Raw genomic sequence first — 23,029 nt, 5'->3', positions numbered from 1 at the left:
AGGAATAAGGCCACCTCTTCACGTGAGACAGTGACAGAGGGAACCTGAGTGATAGGAGAATTGGAAGAAGAGGAGAGGAAACTCCCAGTGAATGACTTCAATTTTATCTGTAAAATTTGAGACAAGGTTCTTAAGTGAGAGACTGAGGAGAGGGAGAGCCATGGGAGGTTTTGACAAAGTCTGGAAGAGCCACTGTAGAGTAGGAGAATAAGCTGATAAGTGACATAGAGTAGGATTGCTTAGCAACAGTAAGGGCTCAAGTGAAGTTATATAACACTGGACCAAGTCAGAGAACAGTTGTGTGATTGTTCCCCACCTTCATTCAGGAGCATCTGTGTAGGAGGAAAGGCTGAGGCTTGGCAGAGCACAAGAAGACAGTGTAGAGTTGAACTGGTTCACCAAATGGTCAAGATTAGAAAGAAGGAAAGAATGGCTAGAGAAGAGGAGAGGGCCTGGGAGAGAATTGAAGGGTCAAGGGATTGGAAGGTCAGTGTGGACAAAGAATAGGGTTTGGTATGAGCAGGCTGCGGGAGAGGCAAAAAGTCAAAAGACTGTGATCAGATAGGGGCAGCTAGGTGACAAAGTGCACAGACCACTAGGTCTAGAATCAGGAATCATCTTCTTGAGTTCAAATGAAGCCTCAGACATGTATTAGCTGTGTGACCCTAAGCAAGCCACTTCGTGCCATTTGTCTCAGTTTCATCATCTATAAAATGTGCTGGAGAAGAAAATGGGAAACCACTTTAGTATCTTTGCCAAGAAAACCCCAAATGGAATCACGAAGAGTTGGACAAGACGCAACAGTAGATAAGGGAATTTTAGAGTTCATAAACATGTTAGTGGCACTTTATGGGGGATGGCAAGATGAAATGTACACCCATTTTTATGTATGGCTGAAGTAGGATGGAGAATAGGTCCCAGGAAGTGAGTAGGTGTTCAGGTGTTGGAGAGAAGAGAAATCCCCTAAAATGAGATCAGGAGTTGCATAGGAGATGTTGATCCAGATACCAAAATCATTGAAAAAGGAAGGGGAGTAACCTGGAGGTCTTTACAGAATGTCTACCAGGATTTTGATTGGGTGCAAGACTTCAAAGGAGGAGAGGTTACCCAAAGATGGTGGTAGAGATCCAGGAAGTGGTGAGAGGGAATAAGGAGTATTCCAAGTTTTATACTTAAAACTATGGTTATGGTTCAGGAGGTAAATATTTCAATGTGTTATATGCACAAATGGTGGGTGACTGTAAAGAAATATGATTGCTATTTAGTTTAGGGATTTTTTTTTTTTAGTTTTACACTTAAACACTCTAGAACTCAGATACCCAAAGGAGTGTTTTCTTTCCAAGCAATTCCAATGAGGGAGGCTATGCTTTTAATGAAATTGCCAGGCTTTATGAGGTATGGGGAAGTGGTACAGAGTGCTACACTTACAATCAGGAAACCCCGAGTTCCTCATCTGTAAAAAAGGGATGGATAAGAACACCTCTATGCCCGGGTTGTTCTGAGGATCAAATAAGATAATATCTATAAACACCTTCAGTGCTATAGAAATGTTAGCTATTATTTCCTTACTCATAGAAGTGGTCCCTAAAGTCTTAATACAGTTTTAAGATATTAAAGGTGTAGCTAGATAACACAATGGATAGAGTGCTAAGCCAGGCCCAGAGTTGGGACAACCTGGGTTCAAATCTGGCCTCAGACACTTCCTAGCTGTGTGACCCTGGGCAAGTCACTGAACCCCAATTACCTAGCCACTCTTCTGGCTTAGAATTGATACTTAGCACTGATTTTAATTAGACACAGGTTGAAAAAAAAAAAGCTGAACTCTGTGATGTGTCTTATTAAAACTTAAAAAATGCACTAAAATGTTTGCATCATCTTATATTTCTATGAATTATTTTAGGCACATATATAGTCACTTATAAAATAATTCCAATGTTGTATAGTATGAAAATATTTTGATGTAGGTAAAGTTTCTTATTTCAAAGATTTGGGGGACACTTAGCACCACCAGGCTAAAAAACCCAGATATATTATCCACTAAGATCAATCTTCTTTTGGATTTCATTTTCTTGACTTCTTATGGAAAAGTAGTGTCCACAGCCTGTGGCACAGGGTGGTTACAGAGGATGCACTTGGAATCATATCTCACTTCAGACACACGCAGGCTATGCGAGTCTGGGTAAGTTACCTTATTGAATTCCAAAGAGATGCATGTCTCCATTCTTAGGTGAAATTTTCTCTTGGTGATTCCCTATCAGAAGTGTCAAATTCCAGGATACTCAAGTGTGCCCAAACCTAGTTAAAATATAATTGCAGAGGGGCAGCAAGGTAGCACAGTAGATAGGGCATGAAGCCAGGAAGATCTAGGTTCCAATATAACCTCAGACACTTCCTAGCTGTGTGACCCTGAGCAAGTCACTTAATCCCAACTGCCTAGCCCATACCACTCTTCTGCCTTAGAAAGGATACTCAGAATCCTTTCTAAGACAGAAGGTAGAGTATAAAATGCGCATATATATATATGGAAATGTAACAAAGTGAATAAAAATACAATATAATGTTCATTTGTGGTCTTCAAAGTCAATTTGGGCTGGAGAGATCAGTTTCTATTGGAGTCAGACATCACTTGCCTACACTGATTAAATCCTGGGCCCAAACAAACTTTATCATGGTGTGAGAGAAGAGAAAGTTCTCACCACTCAGTCAAAAACCAAAATAAATGAAAAATGCATCTTGCCCAGCTTATAACATGCAGTAGAAAATAAGACAATTGAGTACGTATTTATTAAGAAATCATGGGCAAATCATACTCATGGAGCTAGTAAGATAGAAGGGAAACAATCAGTCCTTGCCCTCAAGGAGCTAAATACAAAGTAAACAAAGAATAGATCACAAATACCAAAAAGTTCTAAGAAAAAGAAACCACTAAGGGGGTGGGGAAGAGGTAGGGACTCAGGTGATACCTGAGCTGGGCTTTGAAGGAAGCTAGGGACTAAGAGATGGAGATGTGGAAGGAATGCACCCCAGACTTAAGACAAAAGAGATGGAAAAGCCAAGAGGCCAGAGAATGTGTTAAGGAAGGTAGTAACATGAAGAAGCTTGGAAAAGTTGCTGGGAGTCTTTCTGTGGGCAGTTTTGAATGCCAATCAGAGGATGTTGTTTTTACCCTAAAGGAATAGGGAGTCAGAGAAGATTTCCAAGTACGAGACTGACATGATTAGGCTTGTGACTTAGAAACATATTTGACAGCCCTGGAAGGTGAATTGGAGAATAAGATATTGGAGGCAAGACCACTTAGGAGGTAATTAGAAAAAAATTTAAAAGGAGGTTATTACAATAAGTCTAAGCAAGAGGTAAATGAAGGCCTGAAGGGTATAGGCTGTATAGGTGGAACCAATGTTATGGGGGCAGAATTGACAAGACGTGGCAACTAACATGAGGGATAATCAATCAAAAGAGGTTTTTTTTTTTTTTAATGTGCCAGGCTGTGTGTTGGGTGCTATGGATACAAACACAAAAGTGAGGCAGTAGCTATAAGTCAAAGAGTCTACATTCTATGGGACAAGTACTCCACAGATAACTGAAGCTGGGAATCTGGATGAATAGAAGTGTGTTGGTGTTCTGATCGGAAATGGGTACATCTCCAGATCTTAATCATCAGAACAATCTGATACTGGCTAAGAAATAGAAGGGTGGATCAAAGGAACAGACTAGGGGCAAATGGCCTCAGCAACTTAATGTTTGATAAACCCAAAGATCCTAGCTTTTGGGATAAGAACTCACCATTTGACAAAAACTGCTGGGAAAATTGGAAAATAGTATGGCAAATATTGACCAAGATAAGGTCAAAATGGGGATATAACAAAAATATTATATATTATAAATAAATTAGGTGAAGGTAGAACAGTATATCTGTCAGATCGATAGAGAAGGGAAAAATTTATGACCAAGCAAAGAGAAAAAATTACAAGATGTAAAATGAATAATTTTGATTATATTAAATTAAAAAGGTTTTGTACAAACAAAACCAGTGCAACCAAAAAAAAATATTTATAGTACTTTTCGTGGTGGCAAAAAATTGGAAAATGAGGGGATGTCCATCGATTAGAAAATGGCTGAACAAATTGTGGTATCTGATGGGGATGGAATACTATTGTGCTATAAGGAATGATAAACTGGAGGAATTCCATGTAAACTAGAAAGACCTCCAGGAAGTGATGCAGAGTGAAAGAAGCAAAACCAGGAGAACATTATACACAGAGACGGATACACTGTGGTACAATGGAATGTAATGGCCTTTTCTACTAGCAGCAATGCAATGATCCAGGACAATCCTGAGGAACTGTGGGAGCAGAAATGCAAAAGAAAACATACGACTGATCACGTGGGTCGATGGGTATATGACTGGGGATTCTGACTTTAAATGATCATTCTATTGCAAATATTAATAAAATGGAAATAGGTTTTAAACAATGAAATATATATAACTCAGCAAAATTGCTTATCAGCTCAGGGAGGAGGGAGGGAAGAGAGGAGGGAAAGAACATGAAAAAAAATTCTAAATAAATTAATTTTAAAAAATGATTGTGTGTATATTCTGGAAAGGTGTTTCACATGGACCATGACCAGGGCTGAGAACTGAATAGAAGGGAGAAATTGTGCAGTATTTTCAATGATCTTATTCATTGTTATAAAAACCCACCTAACATTACAGACACAAGTTTCAGTTGGCTACAACAATGGTGGTGTGTGAAAGGTGGGGGAGAGAAAGAGAGAAAATGTGTGGGTAAAAGAGAGTTCTGACACCAACATTTGAATTAGAGGCCACAGAGAAGTCCAAAGGGCACTAGGCAACACAGTGGATACAGAGACAGACATGGAGTCAGGAGATCCTGGGTTCAAATCTGGATTCAGACACTTCCTAGCCGAGTGACTCTAGGCAAGTCACCTAACCGTGACTGTCTAGCCCTTGCCACTCTGCTGCTGTATAGAACTGATACTATAGGGGCAGCTAGGTGGCTCAGTGGATTATGAGCCAGGCTGGCCTCAGGTACTTCCTAGCTGTGTGACCCTGGGCAAGTCACTGCCTAGCCCTTAACACTCTTTTGCCTTGGAACCAATACACAATACTGATTCTAAAATGGAAGGTAAGGGTTTTTAAAAAACTGATAGAAGGCAACGGTTTAAAATTTAAAAATGAGTGTGGACCTCATTGGCTCAGTTACATTTTGCCCATTTAAAGAAAGGGCCATTCCCAAGCTGCATCTTCTTCTACTTGTTTCAATCTCTTCGACTAGCAATCCCTTAAAAAGAAGTATTCTAGTGAGCATGGATTTAAAGCAACTTTCAAGTGATCCTCAATGGAGGGTAGAAAGTAAATGAAAACAACTCAAAGGATTCATCTCCTACTCATCAAGCTGTCAAAGATGATAAAAGATATGAAATGTGTGGGAATGATTTTGAGAAGATACACACTAATACAATTTCTCACAAAGTGGGAAAAGTTACTAAATTGTTCTGATTCTGGTATCTCATCACTGGGCACAAACCTCATGGAAGTGAGAGATTCGTGTATCATGAAGTATTTGTAGCAGCAATATTTTGTGATAGAAAAAACTGGAAACAGTGGATGCCCAATGACTGAGAAATGATCAAACAGTGGCACATCACTGAATCACAAAAAATGAGGAAAGAGAAATTCAGAGAAACATGCAAAGACTCACATAAACTGATGTAGAGAGAATTTGAAACTAGTTTAAGTCTCCATTTCTAGCATGTTTTGTAGCTGTATCCATATATAATGTAGATGGTGTGGCATCTTAACTGTTAACTATGTATTTTGTAGTTATTCTGAATGGAATGTCTCCTATTATAGATTCTCCTGGGCCTTTTTTAGTACTGTACAACAGCAATTCTCAAATTTTGTGGTCTCGGGATCCCTTTGTAATCTTAAAAATGATTGAGAACCTTCTAAAGAGCTTTTATGTGGGTCACATCTATCAATATTTACCATATTAGAAATTTAAGTGTCTTAGAATTATGACTAGTTTTGCCTCAAGGACCCATGGATTTGTGATGTCCTTGGCAGCTAGATGACACAGTGGTTAGAATACAGGGCATGGAGTAGAGAAGATCTTAGTTCAAATTCAGCCTCATATACTTCCTGGCTCTGTGACCCTGGGCAAATCAATTAACCTGTCTGCCTCAAGTTTCCTCAAATGTAAAATGGGGTTATTGTGAGGATAAAATAAGGCATCTAAAAAGTGCTTAGAATAATTCCTGGCACATAGTAGGTACTTAATAAACATTTGGACAGAAATACTGATGACTTTTTAAGATTTACTTTCTACCTCCTGAAGCTATTAATCACCTCATTTGGTTTCTTTTTTATTTTGATTCCAAATTTTCTTCCTCCCTCCAATCCCTTCCCCATCCACTGACAAAGCAAGAAATAGAGCAGTCACTACACATATGAAGTCATGCAAAACATAGTTTCCCATTAGCCATGTTGAGAGAGAAAGGGAAAGAGAGAAGTTTCAGTCTGGACTCTAAGCCCATGGTTCTCTATCTGGTGGTAGATAGCATTTTTTATCACAAGTCCTTTGAGTTGTGGTAGAACACTGTATTGATCAGTTTATTACTAAGTCTTTCATTGTTGCTAATATATGTACATTGTTTTCCTGGATCTGCTCACTTCCCTTTGCATCAGTTCACCTAAGTCTTCCCAGATTTTTCTGAAACCACCCCTTTCATGATTTCTTACAACAATATTCCATTACATTAATATACCATAAGTTATTCCCCAAGTGGGCAATCCATCAATTTCTAATTCTTTGCCACTATGAAAAGAGTTGCTATAAATATTTGTGTACACATGGGTCCTTTTCTTTTTATCTTGGGTGCATAGACCTATAGTAGTGGTATTGTTGTCAAAGGATATGTATGCACAGTTTTGTAACTTTTTTTTTAAACCCTTACCCTCTGTCTTGGAGTCAATACTGTGTATTGGCTCCAAGGTAGAAGAGTGGTAAGGGCTAGGTAATGGGGGTCAAGTGACTTGCCCAGGGTCACACAGCTGGGAAGTGTCTGAGGCCAGATTTGAATCTAGGACCTCCCGTCTCTAGCCCTGGCTCTTAATCCACTGAGCTACCCAGCTGCCCCCCAGTTTTATAGCTTTCAGTGAAGAGTAAGTTCCAAATTGCTTTGAAAAATGGTTGGTTCCACCAACCATGCATTAGTGCATCTATTTTCTCACATTCCATCCAGTAAGTCATTTTCTTTTTCTGCCATTTTAGCTAATCTGAGAGATGTGAGGTGGTACCTCAGAGTTGTTTTAATATGTATTTCTCTAATTAGTGATTTAGAGCATTCCCCCCTTGACTATTGATAGCTTTTGATTTTTTTCTTCTGAAAACTGCCTGTTCATATCCTTTGACAATTTCTCAATTGGGAATGGTTATTTTTATAAATTCCACTTAGTTTCTTATCTATTTGAGAAAGGAGACCTTTATAAGAAAGTTGCTGTGAAGATTTCCCCCACCCTGGTTTCCTGCTTTCCCCCCCTAATTTTGGCTGCACTGGTTCAATCAGACTCTTTATTGACTCTCTGGGAATTTTCAAGAATACCATCATGTCATCTGCAAATAGGATAATTCTGTCTCCTTTCTACTGATGCTTATTCTACCATTAATTCTGTTCATCTTCTTGTTAGAGCTAGAATTCTAGAGCTATGTCAAATAATTAGTGGGGAGTCAAATCGTTTTATTCTGTGAAATACTTCTAGGGGCTCAAATATTCCATGACATACCTTGGGCTTCTTTATTGAGAACAATCAATCCGAAGACATTAGTAAGTGCCTATTGTACCAGGAACTGAGGTTACAAATACAAAAGTGAGGCAGATCCTGCTCTCAAGGAGCTTCCATTTTATTGGGGGTTGGGGGAACAGGACAGGGTGGGCAATGGCATGGTTATAAATAAAAGAAACATACAAAGTAAATACAAAATAATTGGGGAGGGGCTGCCTCACAACTGGGGAGGGGGAAAGGTCTCTTCTAGGAGGTAGTACTTTTGCTGAGCCTAGAAGGGAGCCAGAGGTTCCAAGAGGCAGTCATAGGAAGGGAAAGCATTCTCCACAGGAGCCTCTGAGAAGACACAGATGGGAAATGATACAAGAAGTAGGCCAATATGTTTAAAATGTTAGAATCATGTGCAATCAGCCTGGTGGAAAGTGAAGCTAGTGCCACATGGCCAAGTACATTAAATGCCAAACAGAGGAAGTTCCTCAATTTGGTTGAAAAGTTGTACGGAGGTAGAAGATAGCAGACTTCTGGGCTTTATAGGTTCTCCTTGGATAATGGAGAAAGAAAAAAAAAAGGCAAGAAGGCTCCTAGAGCCGAAAAAGATCTTAGGAGTCACCTAGTCTAATCCTCCCATGCAATTCAGAGAGAGAAAAAGATTCTAAGAGAATATAAGGAGAAAAGAGAGAGAAGCAAAGATGGGCTCGGGATACAATATCAAATAATGGTTCAGGGTTGGACTTCAAATTGATTAATGTGCAACAGCTAGGCCCCTTAGGATAACACCAGTTCATAAATCTCTTTCTCTGCAGAGAGTAGCCATGACTAATAACCACATGGGAAACACAACTTTCACAAATGATTTCTTAGCTACTTGGGAGAGCTTTTCCCCTTCAATCAAGGGAGAGGATATTATTACCCACTATATAAAATTCAAGTACTCCCCCAAACATCTTAGCTTATTAATTCTGAGGCCTAAGCAAAAAGTTCTAAAATGGGCCCCCTAGCCCTTTTTAATTAACAAAGAAACAGTGAACTAAGCATTCCAAGAATTACTCAGGTAGAGTACTAATTCCTTAAGGGGTTTCCAGCTTTAGAGGTCTCTGACTCATTTCCCATCAACATGCAGTTATTCTTCAAGCTATTTCAGTTTCATATTAGCTAGAACAAGTCCGTTCAAATCAGGGGATTTAGTTGCTATGGTCTATGTACATGTTCTGAATTCCTGTTCCTCTCCCAATATGCACTCTGTCCATTTCAGACTTAGAAATATAAAATCTTAAGAGCTGGGAGGAACATTCGAAGTCCATCTAATCTAGTGTACAAAGAAATCTTCTACAATACCCCTCATAACTAACTGTTCACCTAATTGTTGCCTGGAAGCCTTTAAAGGGAGAACTTCCCATATAGGCAGCCTGTATGCCCTCAGGGCAAAAAAAGAGGACATATCTCTTTAGAGAACGTCCAGATCAACCTTCTTTGCAGCTTCCTTCCACTGCTCCAAGTTGTGTTCCTAGCTAAGACCTTCTTTCACATGAAAGCAATCATCTCCCTAGACTTCTCTACCCAGACACCTCCATTAGCTCTTCAAAGAAATTCTTAAACAGCATGCTTTCCAGTCCCCTTGCTATCCTGGCTACCCTCCTCTAATCTCTTTCTGAACTTAGCACATTAATACAAGTAATGATAATAATAACATTTCTAAGTGTTATGTGCCAAGTGCTTTACAATTATCTCACTTGATCCTCACAATAACTCTCAGTGGTAGGTGCTATTATCATCACTATTTTACAGATGAGGAAACAAATGAGTTGCCCAGGATCACACAGCTAGGAAGAGTCAGAGGTCAGATTTGAACCTCCCATGACTCTAGGCCTGTTGTTCTATCCATTGTGCTACCTAGCTGCACCAAGTCACTTACTTTTTTCAGTGCTTCAGGCAACTCTAAGATAACAAGTTGCATTGGTAGCAGGGCTCCCTACACTAATAAAAGCAAAGGTCGAGACCCTAGCCTTAAGACAGCAGTGAGAAGCTGCCAGGAGAGACAGGAGCTGGATCAAGACCTGGCATCAAGGCCTACCTCAGACATCAGAAACTCGCCCAGGGGTACTTAACGCAACTCTCCACAAGTGGCAGAGGAGGCCAGGTACTTCCTCCCTGAGTTTTCTGGTCCCATATAATTAAGTAAAGATCACATTAACTCTTATTTTTACAACACAAAATTATCACTGAATTAGAAACCTTAAAACTAGATATTAAATCACTTGTTAAGGGTAAATTTACCAAGAGATTTTAATTGGTGTCCAAGATATTTTCTTAGAAGATGGCCATTCAATTTAAAACTCCCTAAGTTTAGAGCAGCTAGGTGGTTCAGTGGCTATTGCACCAGACCAGGAGTTGAGAGGACCTGGGCTCAAATCTGGTCTCAGACATTTCTTAGCTATGTGACCCTGGACAAGTCACTTTAACCCCATTTGCATAGTCTTTGACCCTTCCATCTTAAGAGTTGTTACTAAGACAGAACCAGTTTGAAAAAACAAAAACAAACTACAACTCTATAAGCTATACATATAATGAACAAAAACAGCTGGGCTTAAAGACCTGGGCTGAACTTCCACTTCCAACCCTAGCAGTTTTGTGACCCCTGGGAAGGCCCTTAACTTCCACATTCCTCAAGCACCATCCTAGGAGTTAACTAAGACACAGAAGGCTGCAATCTGCCTAGGACAAAGTTTCCATGCCAGAAAGTTGGGTATTCAGGCATACATAAAAATAAAACACATATATATGGCAGTCAAGTTCATTGGTTTTTAAATACTGATATAAAATCCTGTATACTAATTCTAGCAATTAAATAAGAAGCATTGGGGATATAAAGACTATATAAATGCCAAAGTGTTGAGGTGGTCTCTGCCCTCAAGGAGTTGGGATTCTACTGGCAATTGAAATTAATTTGTGGGAATAAACATTCCCATTCAAGACCGATCACTTTGCATCCTCCATTAAAGTCTTCCATAACTGGGGTTTCCCTGCCAGATTCACTTCCCTAAAACTACTTAATTTAGGGAAGAAGAGAAATACATCCCTTTTGTCACAAAAACTTTCTTAATTATCTTATATTTCTCTTATTTATTCATCTTATATAACCCATTATAATGTAATATTTATCTTATTTATGCTTTGATCCTCTTTCTCATCTTCTAGCCCAATCTATTCTGCCTCCCTCAAAAAAAAAAAAAAGCCAAGTTGCTTTGGGTTCACCAGCATGTAACAAGGGGTACTAAACAGATTTGCCTTCAAAGCACCAACAGAATTTTATTGAGCTCATAATTTTAACTATATTTCATATATATATATATACACACACACATATATATATATATATATATATATATATATATAAAACTCATAATTTTAAGCTACCAAGGCTAGAGAATATTTTAAATGTACAAATCAGGAATCCTCCTATGGGTATGCAACTTACCCTCCACAGGGAGATTCTAAGCTAAGCATTAGCTTGGGAGAGGTACATTTCTAGATCCTCCAGTCAACTGGGGCCAATGGCAAGTCTTAGCCACACAGTTACCAACAACTGACAGGCTGGTATAACCAAAGTTCACTGAAATCAATCATACTTTTTGGCCACTCATGCCTGGTCTTCTAGTTGAGGTCATATGACAAAAGATATGCTACCAGAAATAATGTGTTTTATCTGATGTCCAAATCTATTGTGTCCACCGAATATTTTCTATAAGGTCTACACCATCCTGTAGAACTGGTATCTGTTTTCTCCTTTATGCTCATCACCAGATGCTGCTAGTAAGTGCAGATTATAACTTCTGATAAACAATGGCAACAGTATAATCACATGCAGTATTTTGAATCACAAATATCATAAGAAGCAGGCATAGTGGAAAGAGTAGAAGACAAGGAGTCAGAATACCTGAGTTCCAATACTTGGCTTTCACACTTACTAGGTGTATGTCCATGAACAAGTGACAACCTCTGTCTTAAGTTTCCTCATCTGTAATGAGGTTGTGAGGACAATGTTTTGTAAACCTTTAAGTCCTATGTATGTGTGAATTATCTCAGTGTGCTGGACATATGCGATCAACACACATCTGATGGCATTATATAGAACAGTGAGTTCACTAGTTCAAGTACTAGAATTTTGGGTCTGTGAGAAGAATAAATTTATAAGCAGAAGAGTGTTGAGATTATTTTTAAAAAAACTCTTCCCTTTTAAGAATTAATGGGGAGGGGCGGAAGCAGCTGGGTGGCTCAGTGGACTGAGTCAGGCCTAGAGATGGGAAGTCTTAGATTCAGACCCAGACTACACTTCCTAGCTGTCTGACCCTGGGCAAGCCACATAATTGCCATTGCCTAGCCCTTACTACTCTTCTGCCTTGGAACCAATACATAGTATGGAATCTAAAGTGGAAGGTAAGGGTTAAAACTTAATAAGAACTATTAATTCTACCTTTTAAGAATACTAAGAACTGGTTCTACCTTGTGTCTCAGAAGCAATACCAAGTATCAGTTCTAAGGCAGAAGTGGTAAAGGCCTGCCAAGGTCACACAGAATTTATTTATATATTATTCTGGGCAAGCTTCACTAATCTTCAGAAATAAAAGTAGGGTAGACCATTAATAATTATGTAAGGTAATAGGTAGGGTTAGAGATGTGACCTGTGATTTCCCTCTTCCAGGGGAACTAAGTTTATTTCCTCTGTCAATGCTGGTGGGCACATACTTTGCAATTTAAGGGTCCTTGAGTGGATCTCATACTTTTTTTGTTTCAGGACCCCTTTACACTCTGAAAAATTACCAAAGACTCTCCCCAAAGTTTTTTATTTATGTGTGGAATGTCTACCAATACTTATTTCATTATATGATAATACATGTATAACCCAGATCAAATTGCTTACCATTTTCAGGAAGGTAGGGAAACAACTTCAACTTCTGAAAACTTATGTGGAAAATGGTTATTATATGTAATTAGTAAAATAAAATATCTTAAAATATTTACTGCATTAGAAATTAAGATATCTTACTATGAAAAAGTTTTGACCTAAGGACTCCCAGGGTTCCACAGACAACACACTCTGAACATGGATGGCTTAAGAATATGGAGAAGTTGGGTCAGTAGGTCTCAGAGGAGATTTGAACTCAACTCTCCCTAAGTTTGAAGTTAGTTTTCTATCCACTATGCCAAACTTGCTCTCTATAATAAGTCACAGATGAAATTTAAAGGGTTACAAAGGTCTACTTTCACCAATAGCTTTGTTGTCATCCTGCCCCACCAGACTTTTTATTGTGGTAAATGAAGGCTGAATTCTGGGAAGGTTCAGTTCCTTAGCATTGTGCCTGAATACTGTAAGAGCGGTTGACTTTGCCTTTCCCCATTGAGGAAGACCCTAACAGGAGAAAAAGTAGGCAAGAACAGGAGGGAAAAAACTTGGCTGCCAAGCATACATCTAAAGTCTCGTTGTTACTGTACACATTTATCAAAGCAACCAAATGCTGCCATGTGGGTTAAGTAGTAGCTCCCTACAGGAAACCTGGGCCAACCCTCAACAGCTGCTGTTCTCGACCAGCCATTGCCCAACACCACTGAAACCAACCAAACAACACCTCAAGTTGTTTGCACAACTGTACGCCCGAGGGGAGGGAAAAGAAAAGCCAAGTCTCCCTGTGCCTACTCTTATCAGAAAAGGGACCCCGGGTGCCCAAAGCACAGGCCAAGCAGAGCCATTTTCGAGGCGAAAGGACAGAGCTGCCACAGTTGGCTGAAGTAGGAAAAGGCGGGAAACTTGGAACTTTGGCTCGTGTGATTTGGCCTTAGGGGCAGCGCGCTGCGGGCGGGGCTCTGCTTTCTCTCTCCACATGAGCTGCCCCTTTCCCTCCAGAGGCACAAGAAGAGGTCGGGGAGGGTGCAAGAGCCCCGCCACTCCTTGTGCTGGGGGACGGGAAATCAGACATGTGGAGAGACCCGAGCGGGGGTGGCGACACACGCAGCCCCTGGCCGCTCCGCTCGGGTCCCTGTGCTCGACCTTTGGGCTCACACTGAGAGCGCCTTGTTTGTCGTTAGTCCAGCCTTCGGGCGTGGGGAGCAGCACCCAGGTGCGGGGGAAAGAAGGCTGCCAACTCCTGTGGGAAAAACAACAGAAATGTAACGATAAAAGACCCCCCCACACACACACAGATACGAACTCACCACAATGGCGGCCGCTCCCGCTCCCGGCCCGGAAGTGGGTTTAAACCAGTGCGCCTGCGCAGCAGTGCGCCAAGGGCCTACGTCCGGTAGGAGGGACTGTAGTCTATAGTACAGACGTTAGTCTGTAGTGCAGACTGCTAACTGGAGGGGTGGAGGGGGGGAAGGCTTCCGATTGGTCCGGACGTCCTATTGGATGTCTCTGGGATCGCTCTAGAGGGCAGACTTCTCTAATTGGTGAGAAAAGTTAGCGGTTACGCGGGAGAAAAGAGGCCCGAGGGTTGCCATGACAACAGGCAGAAGCTGCGCTCTCGGACTTCTTTTTTGCTTGAGGACAAATTTGAAGGCCCTAATAAGGGTTTCGATTCCCGTACCGCGCCTCACCAACTGACTAGAGGAGGGGGCCTCCCTGGAAGGTCTTTGAGGAAAACACTCACATAGCAGGTGACAGCTAATGGAGATCCGCCCCTCCCCTTGTGCTTTGGATTTTAGGAGTGGCGACGATCAGGGCCACTGAGCTAGGCGCTGGCTAGCGGGCTGGAAAATGGCTGAGGGGGCTTCGCGACGACGAGACTTAGCCGAGGCCGAGGCCGAGGCTGAGGTCGCCGCCACGAAAATCCCTGAGCTCGAGGTTTTAAAAAAGGAAATAAAAAGGGGAGAAAAGGGGGAAAGAGGGGCTCGAGTCCTCCCTCCACCCCCATCCCCAATCCCCCGATTCTGTGCTACTGAAAAATGAGCTGCTGAAGGTGCCGCAGCCGTACTTACCGAACTGGTTCGCCCTCTGATCGGTCTTGTCCAGCAGGAGCGGCATCGGCTGGAGGTCCCCGGGCCCGGGGACCGGCGATGGTGGGGTGTTCTGGCCCTTGACAAAAGGCCAGCGGAACATCTTGAGGTGGCGTTGCCCAGGTGCTGTGGCGCCGAGATGCTGAGGAGATTTTCTGGGGTGGGGCAGGGAGGGAGGCGGTCCCAGCAGCCCGATGGAGGCGGGGTCATAACGGGGTGGGGAGCAGGCCCGGCTCCCCCGCGAAGGAGGGGACAATGGGGGTACCCCCAGCCCGGGTATGGGGCACGAGGGGGGCGCCTCAGCGGCCTTTTGGGGAAGGGGAGCAGTGGCTTTGGGATCCATAACCCAGCAGCTGCGGGGGCAGGATGGGGGTGGTCTCAGTAACCTTGCGGGGGTGTGGCACTATGGAGCAGGCTCAGCAGCCTTGTGGGGGCGGGGCACGATGGAGGCAGTACCATTTAACCCAGGGAGGGGACAAAATGGGGTGTCTCAACAACCCTTCGGGGAAAGATTACATTGCAGCAGTATCGAAGAGCTTTGTGTAGACGGGGACCAAAGCAGGGGTGCACTCCGAATAATTTTGTGGGGGCTGGATGTGATAGAGGCGATCTCTACCTCTATGGAGGGGCTAGACATAACGAGGACAGAATAGTTTAACCCCGTGGAAGGACATAATGGGGTGTCCCAACAGCCCTTTGAATAATGGTGGGGGCACCCTATGTGGGCAGACCAAGATGGGGGCGGTCTCTATTATCTTATCGAAGGCGGTGATGGGGAATTGCTGCAGCTTGGGGTGGGGGTGGGGATCAGCAAAGCGAGGAGAAACCCAATTGTACAATGGAAGGTTTATAAAAATGGAGGTCGTCCCGGTGTGGCGGGACAGAAAACCCACTGGGGAATCGTCGCCCCCTTTGAGGTGGACTCACCCACCTCGGTGGAAGCTAGAGCTGTCGACAGTACCCTGCTGACAGCTGCTATACATCTCAGAGGCTGGACTAACAGACTCAAAATCAGAAAGATGCCATTTAAATTCAGCTTCTGACCCCCGGCAAATAATTTACCTTTTCCAGGCCTCAGTTTACCCCTCTCTAAAATGAAGATGACAATAGTGCCAATCTTGCGGGATTATTGGGAGAATAAAATGAGTTAATATATGTGAAAAGACAGAAAATGCTAGCTATTATGGCTGATTCTAGCAAGTAGACTACTCCACAAACATACCAAGTTATTAGTTTTCACATATTTAGACATAGAAATTCATATGCCTGGATTCTCAAATCCATGATCAGAGGTTTCTTTCTCAAGATGGCTCCAGGCTGACCATCCAATCGGCAACCTCCAGGAATATAACTAGGCCCCTCTTAACTAGCTGTTACTGTAAACAATACAGAATAGAGGTTCTTAGCTTGCTTGCTTTCTTTCTTTTTTTTTTTGGTCATGGACTCTTTTGTCATTCTGATGAAACCTTCTGGACCCTTCCTCAGAAAAATGTTTTTAAAAGGCATTAAAAGAAAAGAAGAGCATAAAGGAGACCTGGTGTATTCAAATCAGTTACTGAAATATAAAATCCAAGTTTACAGACCCCGGGTTAAAATCTGGTCTAGAACTAAAGGTCATTGGAATCAGAACCATTTACCCTATGGCCTACAAGTTTATTCACCTGACAGAATAGAAGGAACAATACTTCCCTTCCCCGCTCCATTTCCTCATTTATTTCTTTTTTATTCAGAATATTTTTCCATGGTTCTATGATTCATGATTCCCCCTCCTTTCCTCCTCCTTCCCAGAGCTAACAAGCAATTCCCCTGGGTTATACATGTATCATTGTTCAAAATTTATTTCTATGTTATTCATATTTGCAGTAGAGTGATCTTTTAACATCAAAACCCTAATCATATCCCTATAGAACTACATATATGTTTTTCTTCTGCATTTCTGTTCCCACATTTCTTTCTTTGGATGTGGATAGCATTCTTTCTCCTATGTTCCTCTGGATTGTCCTGGATCATTGCATTGCTGCTAGTAGAGAAGTCCATTACATTCAATTGTGCCACAGTGTATCCGTCTCTGTGTACAATGTTCTCCTGGTTCTGCTCCTCTCACTCTGCATCAATTCCTGAAGATCTTTCCAGGTTGCATGGAATTCCTCCAGTTCATCATTCCTTTCAGCACAATAGTATTCCATCCCCATCAGATACCACAATTTGTTCAGTCATTCCCTAATCGAAGGGCATCCCCTCATTTTCCAGTTTTGTCCCACCACAAAAAGTGTAGCTATAAATATTTGTGTACAAACAGGTCCTTCCCCATTTTTTTTATCTCTTTGGGGTACAAACCCAGTACTGTTATGGCTGGATCAAAGGGTAGGCAGTCTTTTAAAGCCCTTTGGGCATAACTCCAAATTGCCCTCTAGAATGGTTGGACCAATTCAAACCCCACCAGCAGTGCATTAATGTCCCATTTTTGCCACACCCCCTCCAAAATTTATCACTTTCTTTTGCTGTCATATTGGCCAGTCTGCTGGTGGTACCTCAGCATTGTTTTGATTTGATTTTGATTTCTCTAATCAGGAGGGATTTAGAACATTTTTTCATGTGCTTATTGATAGTTTTGATTTCATCATGTAAAAACTGCCTATTCATGTTCCTTGCCCATTTGTCGATTGGAAAATGGCTTGATTTTTTGTAAGTTTGACTTAAGGAACAATACTTTCTAATGACCAAGCTTGACCCAGAAGAAGAAATACTTTCCTCACCCTCTCCATGCATGCCTGAGGACGTTTTTCTCACATGATCCATCCCTCTGCCCAGTAGCCCAGTTGTCTGCGGTAAGGGGACAGCTCACATGCAGTGTGAGGGTTGTATTTTGGGCACTTGGTCTCTAAAAGGTTCACCACCACTGATATAGACTGTCAGGCTTGGATGATATGTTGGTTAGTTTTGTTGACTTGTCCTTCTATGCTGTAATAAATTCTTGTTGATTGAAATTGTGAATATATATATATATATATATATATATATATATACACATACACACATATAAACATTTTGTTACATTCTAGAATTTGTAAAGACTTTCCACACCAAGTCTCTACACTATTATGTCTGTGCTTGTATCAAATGAAGAGGGCCTGAAAAGCCATGGAAAGGTAGATTCCCACATTTGTGTTACATACAATAAACACAGGCTAGGCCAGTCTTCCTTTTCACCTCCCTTCCTCCATCACCCCATTGTGATGTTCAAAACTCCCAAAGCAGAAGAGAATCAAAGTACCTGGTTAGCAGCACCCTCCAGGGTAAAGAGTTGTCACTGGAGGTGCCCTGTGCTGCTAGACCTACTCACATAGGGTTCAGGCTTTGTATTTGCTTGGGGCTACCATGTGACTACTGGCTACTTGAACTAACTGGACTTTACCCAGCCCGGCTGGTGGTTGGATTGGATATCTGAAACAAAGTGGGTGTGGGTATTTAATCCATTCTCTCACTGGGTGGAAGCTAATCAGAGTCCCTGCTCACTGTCATCATCAGTCTCCCCAGATAAATAGCACCTGAACTGGACCTATACACTAGTGACCCATGCCATTAGCTTTTGAGTGTCCTGGGAATTGCTCTTGTGGGATAAACAGAAGAATAGCAAGATAGAACTTACTGATGATGGTTAATTGGAGGGTAAGCTGAATTACCCTGACCAGACAGAGCCTAGTATCCAATTCCAACTAGAAGGGATTAGTCATTAGTGGAGGATGGACAATGGTTTTATCTTGACCTCCAGGGCTAGTCAAGAGAAATAAACCCCAAAGAAACCAAAAGCAAGGGACTTCTCTTTTTAAAAAATCCTTTGGGGCTGGGTAGGTGGCTCAGTGGATTGAAAGCAAGGTCTAGAGATGGGAGGTCCTGGGTTTAAATTGAGCCTCAGATACTTCCTAGCTGAGGAGCCCTGGGCAAGTCACCTACCCCCACATTGCCTATCCTTTACCATTGTTCTGCCTTGAAACCAATACACGGTATGGATTCTAAGTTGGAAAATAAGGGTTTAAAAATAAATAAAAATTAAAAATCCTCAAACATTAGATAAAATATATTTTCTGTGGTAGCATATAATTTTTATTATATTTTTTCAGTTAGCATGAATCTACCTTTCTCTAGTTCTTCTTTCTCCCCCCACCCCATGAAAGAATAATAAAACTCTTGTCATAGATACATATAGTCAAGCAAAACAGATTTTCACATTGGCCATGTGCAAAAAAAAATGTGTCTCATTGTGGCTCTGAATACTTCACTTGTCTATCAGGAAGTGGGTAATAGCATCTTCTGTGATTAGTCCTCTGGTCATTACACTTACTGATCAGAATTCTAATTCTTTTATTTTCTTTTTATTATCATGCAAAACACACTTCATATTGGTCATTGCTGTAGGAGTCAACTCAAATATAACCAAAATTCCATAATAAAACTACAAATACATTGATGTAAATGATGACTCCAATAGTTCTTTCTCTGGGGGTGGATAGTATTCCATCATAAGTCTTTCAGAATTGTTCCAGATCCTTACATTGCTGAGAGTAGCCAAGCTTCCTAGTTGATCATCATACAATATTGCTGTCACTGTGTACATTGTTCTCCTGGTTTTGCTTATTTCACTCTTCATCAGTTCACATAGGTCTTTCCAACTCTTTCTAAAATCATCCTGTTCATCATCATTTCTTACAGAACAATAGCATTCCATCATCATCATTTACTACAATTTATTCAGCCATTTCCCAACTAATGGACATCTCCTCAATTTCCAGTTCTTTGCCACCTCAAAAAGAGCAGCTATAAATATTTTGTACAAGTAGGTCCTTTACCCTTGTTTTATGATCTCTGGGATACAGGCCCAGTAGTGAAATTACCTGATCAAAGGGTATGCATAGTTTTATAGCCCTTTGGGCATAGTTCCAAATTGCCCACTAGAATGGTTGGATCAGTTCACAATTCCACCAGCAATGCATTAGTGTCCCAATTTTGCCACATCCCCTCCAACTTAACCACTTTCCTTTACTGTCATATTGGCCAATCTGATAGGTGTGAGGTAATACTTTCATTTTCATTTTCATTTTCATTTCGCTAGCCAAGAATGATTTAGAACATTTTTTCATATGAATGTTGATGGCTTTGATTTCTTCATCTGAAAATTGCTTTTTTATATCCTTTGACCATTTGTGAATTGGAAAATGGCTTCTATTCTTATACATTTGACTTCTCTCTATATATATAGAATTCTCTATAAATTTGAGAAATTCATCAGAGATATTCATTATAAAATTTTCCCCTCAGTTTGTTGTTTCCCTTCTAATCTTGGTTACATTAGTTTTGTTTGTACAAAAGCTTTTAAATTTAATATAATCAAAATTATTCAGTTTGCATCTTATAATACTTTCTGTCTCTTGTTTGGTCATTAATTTTTCCCTTCTCCAAAGATATGCTAGGTAAACTATTCTGTGTTCCCCTAATTTAGTTATGGCATCACTCTTTATATCTAAATTATATATCCATTTTGACTTTTATCTTGGTATAGGGTATGAGATATTAGTCTATACTTAGCTTTGGCCATACTGTTTTCCAAATTTTCCAGCAGTTTTTCTTAAGGAATGAGTTCATATCCCAAAAGCTGGGATCTTTGGGTTTATCAAACATTAGGTTGCTGAGGTCATTTACCTCTGTATATTGTGTATCTAATCTACTTCACTGACATTATGTTTCTTAGCCAGTACCAGATTGTTCTGATTGACGCCAGTTTGAGATCCGGTACTGCTGCATTTTTTCATTAGTTCCCTTGATATTTTTTAACATTATTTTATTTGGTCATTTCCAAACCTTATTCATTGGAAACAAAAATCATTTTCTTTTCTTCCCCCCCCCCCCCACCCCACCTCTCCCATAGCCGGGGCGCATGATTCCACTGGGTATCACATGTATTCTTGAATACTATTGTGCTCAAAGGAATAATAAAGTGGAGGAATTCCATGGAGACTGGAACAACCTCCAGGAAGTGATGCAGAGAGAGAGGAGCAGAACCAGGAGAACATTGTACACAGAGACTGATACATTGTGGTACAATCGAAGGTGATGGACTTCTCCATTAGTGTCAATGCAATGTCCCTGAACAATCTGCAGGGATCTAAAAAACACTATCCACAAGCAGAGGATAAACTGTGGGAGTAAAAACACCAAAGAAAAGCACTGCTTGACTACAGGGGTGGAGGGGATATGACTGAGGAGAGACTCTAAATGAACACTCTAATGCAAATACAAACAACACGGAAATGGGTTTGAATCAAGATATTTTTTTTTAAGTTTATTCTTTTAAAAAAATTTTAGTAACAAATTTCCACATAAGTTTTCCAAAGTTATATGATCTAAATTGTCTCCCTTCCTTCTCCCCTACCCAGAGCTGGCAAGCAATTCAATCTAGATCATACTCCCTTGATATTCCTGACCTTTTGTTCTTCCAGATTAATTTTGTTATTATTTTTTCTAGTTCTATAAAATAATTATTTGGTAGTTTGTTTGGTATGGCACTGAATAAATAAATAAATTTAGGTAGAATTGTTATTTTTATTATATTAGCTTGGTCCACCTATGAGCAATTAATCTTTTTCTATTTGTTTAGATCTGACTTTGTATGATAAGTGTTTTATAATTGTGTTTATATAATTCCTGTGTTTGCCTTGGCAAATAGGTTCCCAAGTATTTTATATTGTTTAGAGTGATTTTAAATGGAATTCTCTTTCTAACTCTTACTGCTGGACTTTTTTGGTAATATATATATATATATATATATATATATATATATATATATATATATATAAATGCTGGTGATTTGTGTGGATTTATTTTGTATCCCACAAATTTACTAAAGTTATTAATTATTTCAACTAGTTTTTTAGTTGATTCTCTAGGATTTTCTAAGTAATCCATCACATCATCTACAAGGAGTGATAGTTTAGTTTCCTCATTGTCTACTTTAATTCCTTCCATTTATTTTTCTTTCCTTATTGTTAAAGCTAGCATTTCTAGTGCAATATTAAATAATACTGGTGATAATGGGCATTCCTGCTTCATTCATGATCTCATTAGGAAGGCATTTAATTTATCCCCATTGCAGATGGTACTTGGTGATGGTTTTAGGTAGATAATACTTATTTTAAGAAATGACTCATTTATACCTATGCATTCTAGAAATGGGCGTTTCATTTTGTCGAAGGCTTTTTCTGCTTTTATTGAGATAATAATTTGATTTCTGTCATTTTGGTTATTGATATGGGCAATTATGTTGATAGTTTTCATAATATTAAACCAGCCCTGCATTCTTGGTGTAAGTTCAACCTGGTCATAGTGAATGATCCTTGTGATACATTGCTGTAGTCTCCTTGCTACTATGTTATTTATGCTATTTAAAATTTTTGCATCTATATTCACTGATGAAATTTTCTTTCTCTGTTTTTGCTGTTCTTGGCTTAGGTAATTGTACCATATTAGTTTTGTAAAAAGAATTTGGTAGGATTACTTCTCTGCCTATTTTCCCAGAGTTCATGTAGTATTGCAATTGATTGTTCTTTAAATGTTTGGTAGAATTCACTTGTGAATCCATCTGGCCCTGGGGATTTTTTCTCTTAGGGAGTTCATTGATGGCTTGTTCAATTTCTTTTTCTGAGATTGGATTTTTTAAGGATTCTATTTCCTCTTTTGTTAATCTGGGCAATTCATATTTTTGTAAATATTCATCCATTTCACTAAGATTGTCAGATTTATTGGCATATAATTGGGCAAAATAGCTCCTAATGATTGTTTTAATTTCCTTTTCATTGGTGGTGAGGTCACCTTTTTCATTTAAAAATATATTTTTTATTTTTTTTAAACCCTTACCTTCTGTCTTGGAGTCAATACTGTGTATTGGCTCCAGGGCAGAAGAGTGGTAAGGGCTAGGCAATGGGGGTCAAGTGACTTGCCCAGGGTCACACAGCTGGGAAGTATCTGAAGTTAGATTTGAACCCAGGACCTCCTGTCTCTAGGCCTGACTCTCAATCCACTGAGCCACCCAGCTGCCCCTAATTTTTTTTTATTTTAACAACAAATTTCCACAAAAGTTTTCTGAAGTATGATCTGTATTATCTCCCTCTCTTCTTCCCTCCCCTTCTTGGAACTGACAAGCAATTCAATCTTGGTTATACATGTATTATCATGCAAAATCTA

General features: G+C 40.3%; 2 protein-coding genes across 12 annotated transcripts in view; one reads left to right on the top strand and one right to left on the bottom strand.

Annotated features, from left to right (window-relative positions):
* Window positions 1-15,188, bottom strand: part of LOC100015414 (nuclear pore glycoprotein p62-like) — a 57,940-nt gene extending 42,752 nt beyond the window's left edge. For 6 of the 8 annotated variants that reach the window (XM_007507000.3, XM_007507002.3, XM_007507001.3 and 3 more), the window contains exon 1: window positions 14,777-15,188. In XM_007507000.3, the coding sequence (XP_007507062.1) occupies window positions 14,777-15,137 (361 nt within the window). In that variant the 5' untranslated portion in view covers window positions 15,138-15,188. Of the gene's footprint in view, window positions 1-14,014; window positions 14,141-14,776 lie in introns of those variants that run through there. The other 2 variants (XM_007507006.3, XM_007507007.3) reach the window with 2 other exon arrangements.
* The window catches only part of DNAAF6 (dynein axonemal assembly factor 6), a 210,508-nt gene that overhangs the window by 124,723 nt on the left and 62,756 nt on the right, over window positions 1-23,029 (top strand). For 2 of the 4 annotated variants that reach the window (XM_007507011.3, XM_007507009.3), the window contains exon 1: window positions 14,221-14,455. The exons of 1 other annotated variant lie outside the window; for it this stretch is intronic. The gene's annotated coding sequence lies outside the window, so the exon portion shown is untranslated. Of the gene's footprint in view, window positions 1-14,218; window positions 14,456-23,029 lie in introns of those variants that run through there. One more of the 4 variants, XM_056808925.1, reaches the window with a different exon arrangement.

The sequence above is a fragment of the Monodelphis domestica genome, chromosome X (genome assembly GCF_027887165.1).
Source record: "Monodelphis domestica isolate mMonDom1 chromosome X, mMonDom1.pri, whole genome shotgun sequence".
Classification (NCBI taxonomy): Eukaryota; Metazoa; Chordata; class Mammalia; order Didelphimorphia; family Didelphidae; genus Monodelphis; species Monodelphis domestica.
This window is presented reverse-complemented; position numbering and strand designations above follow the sequence as displayed.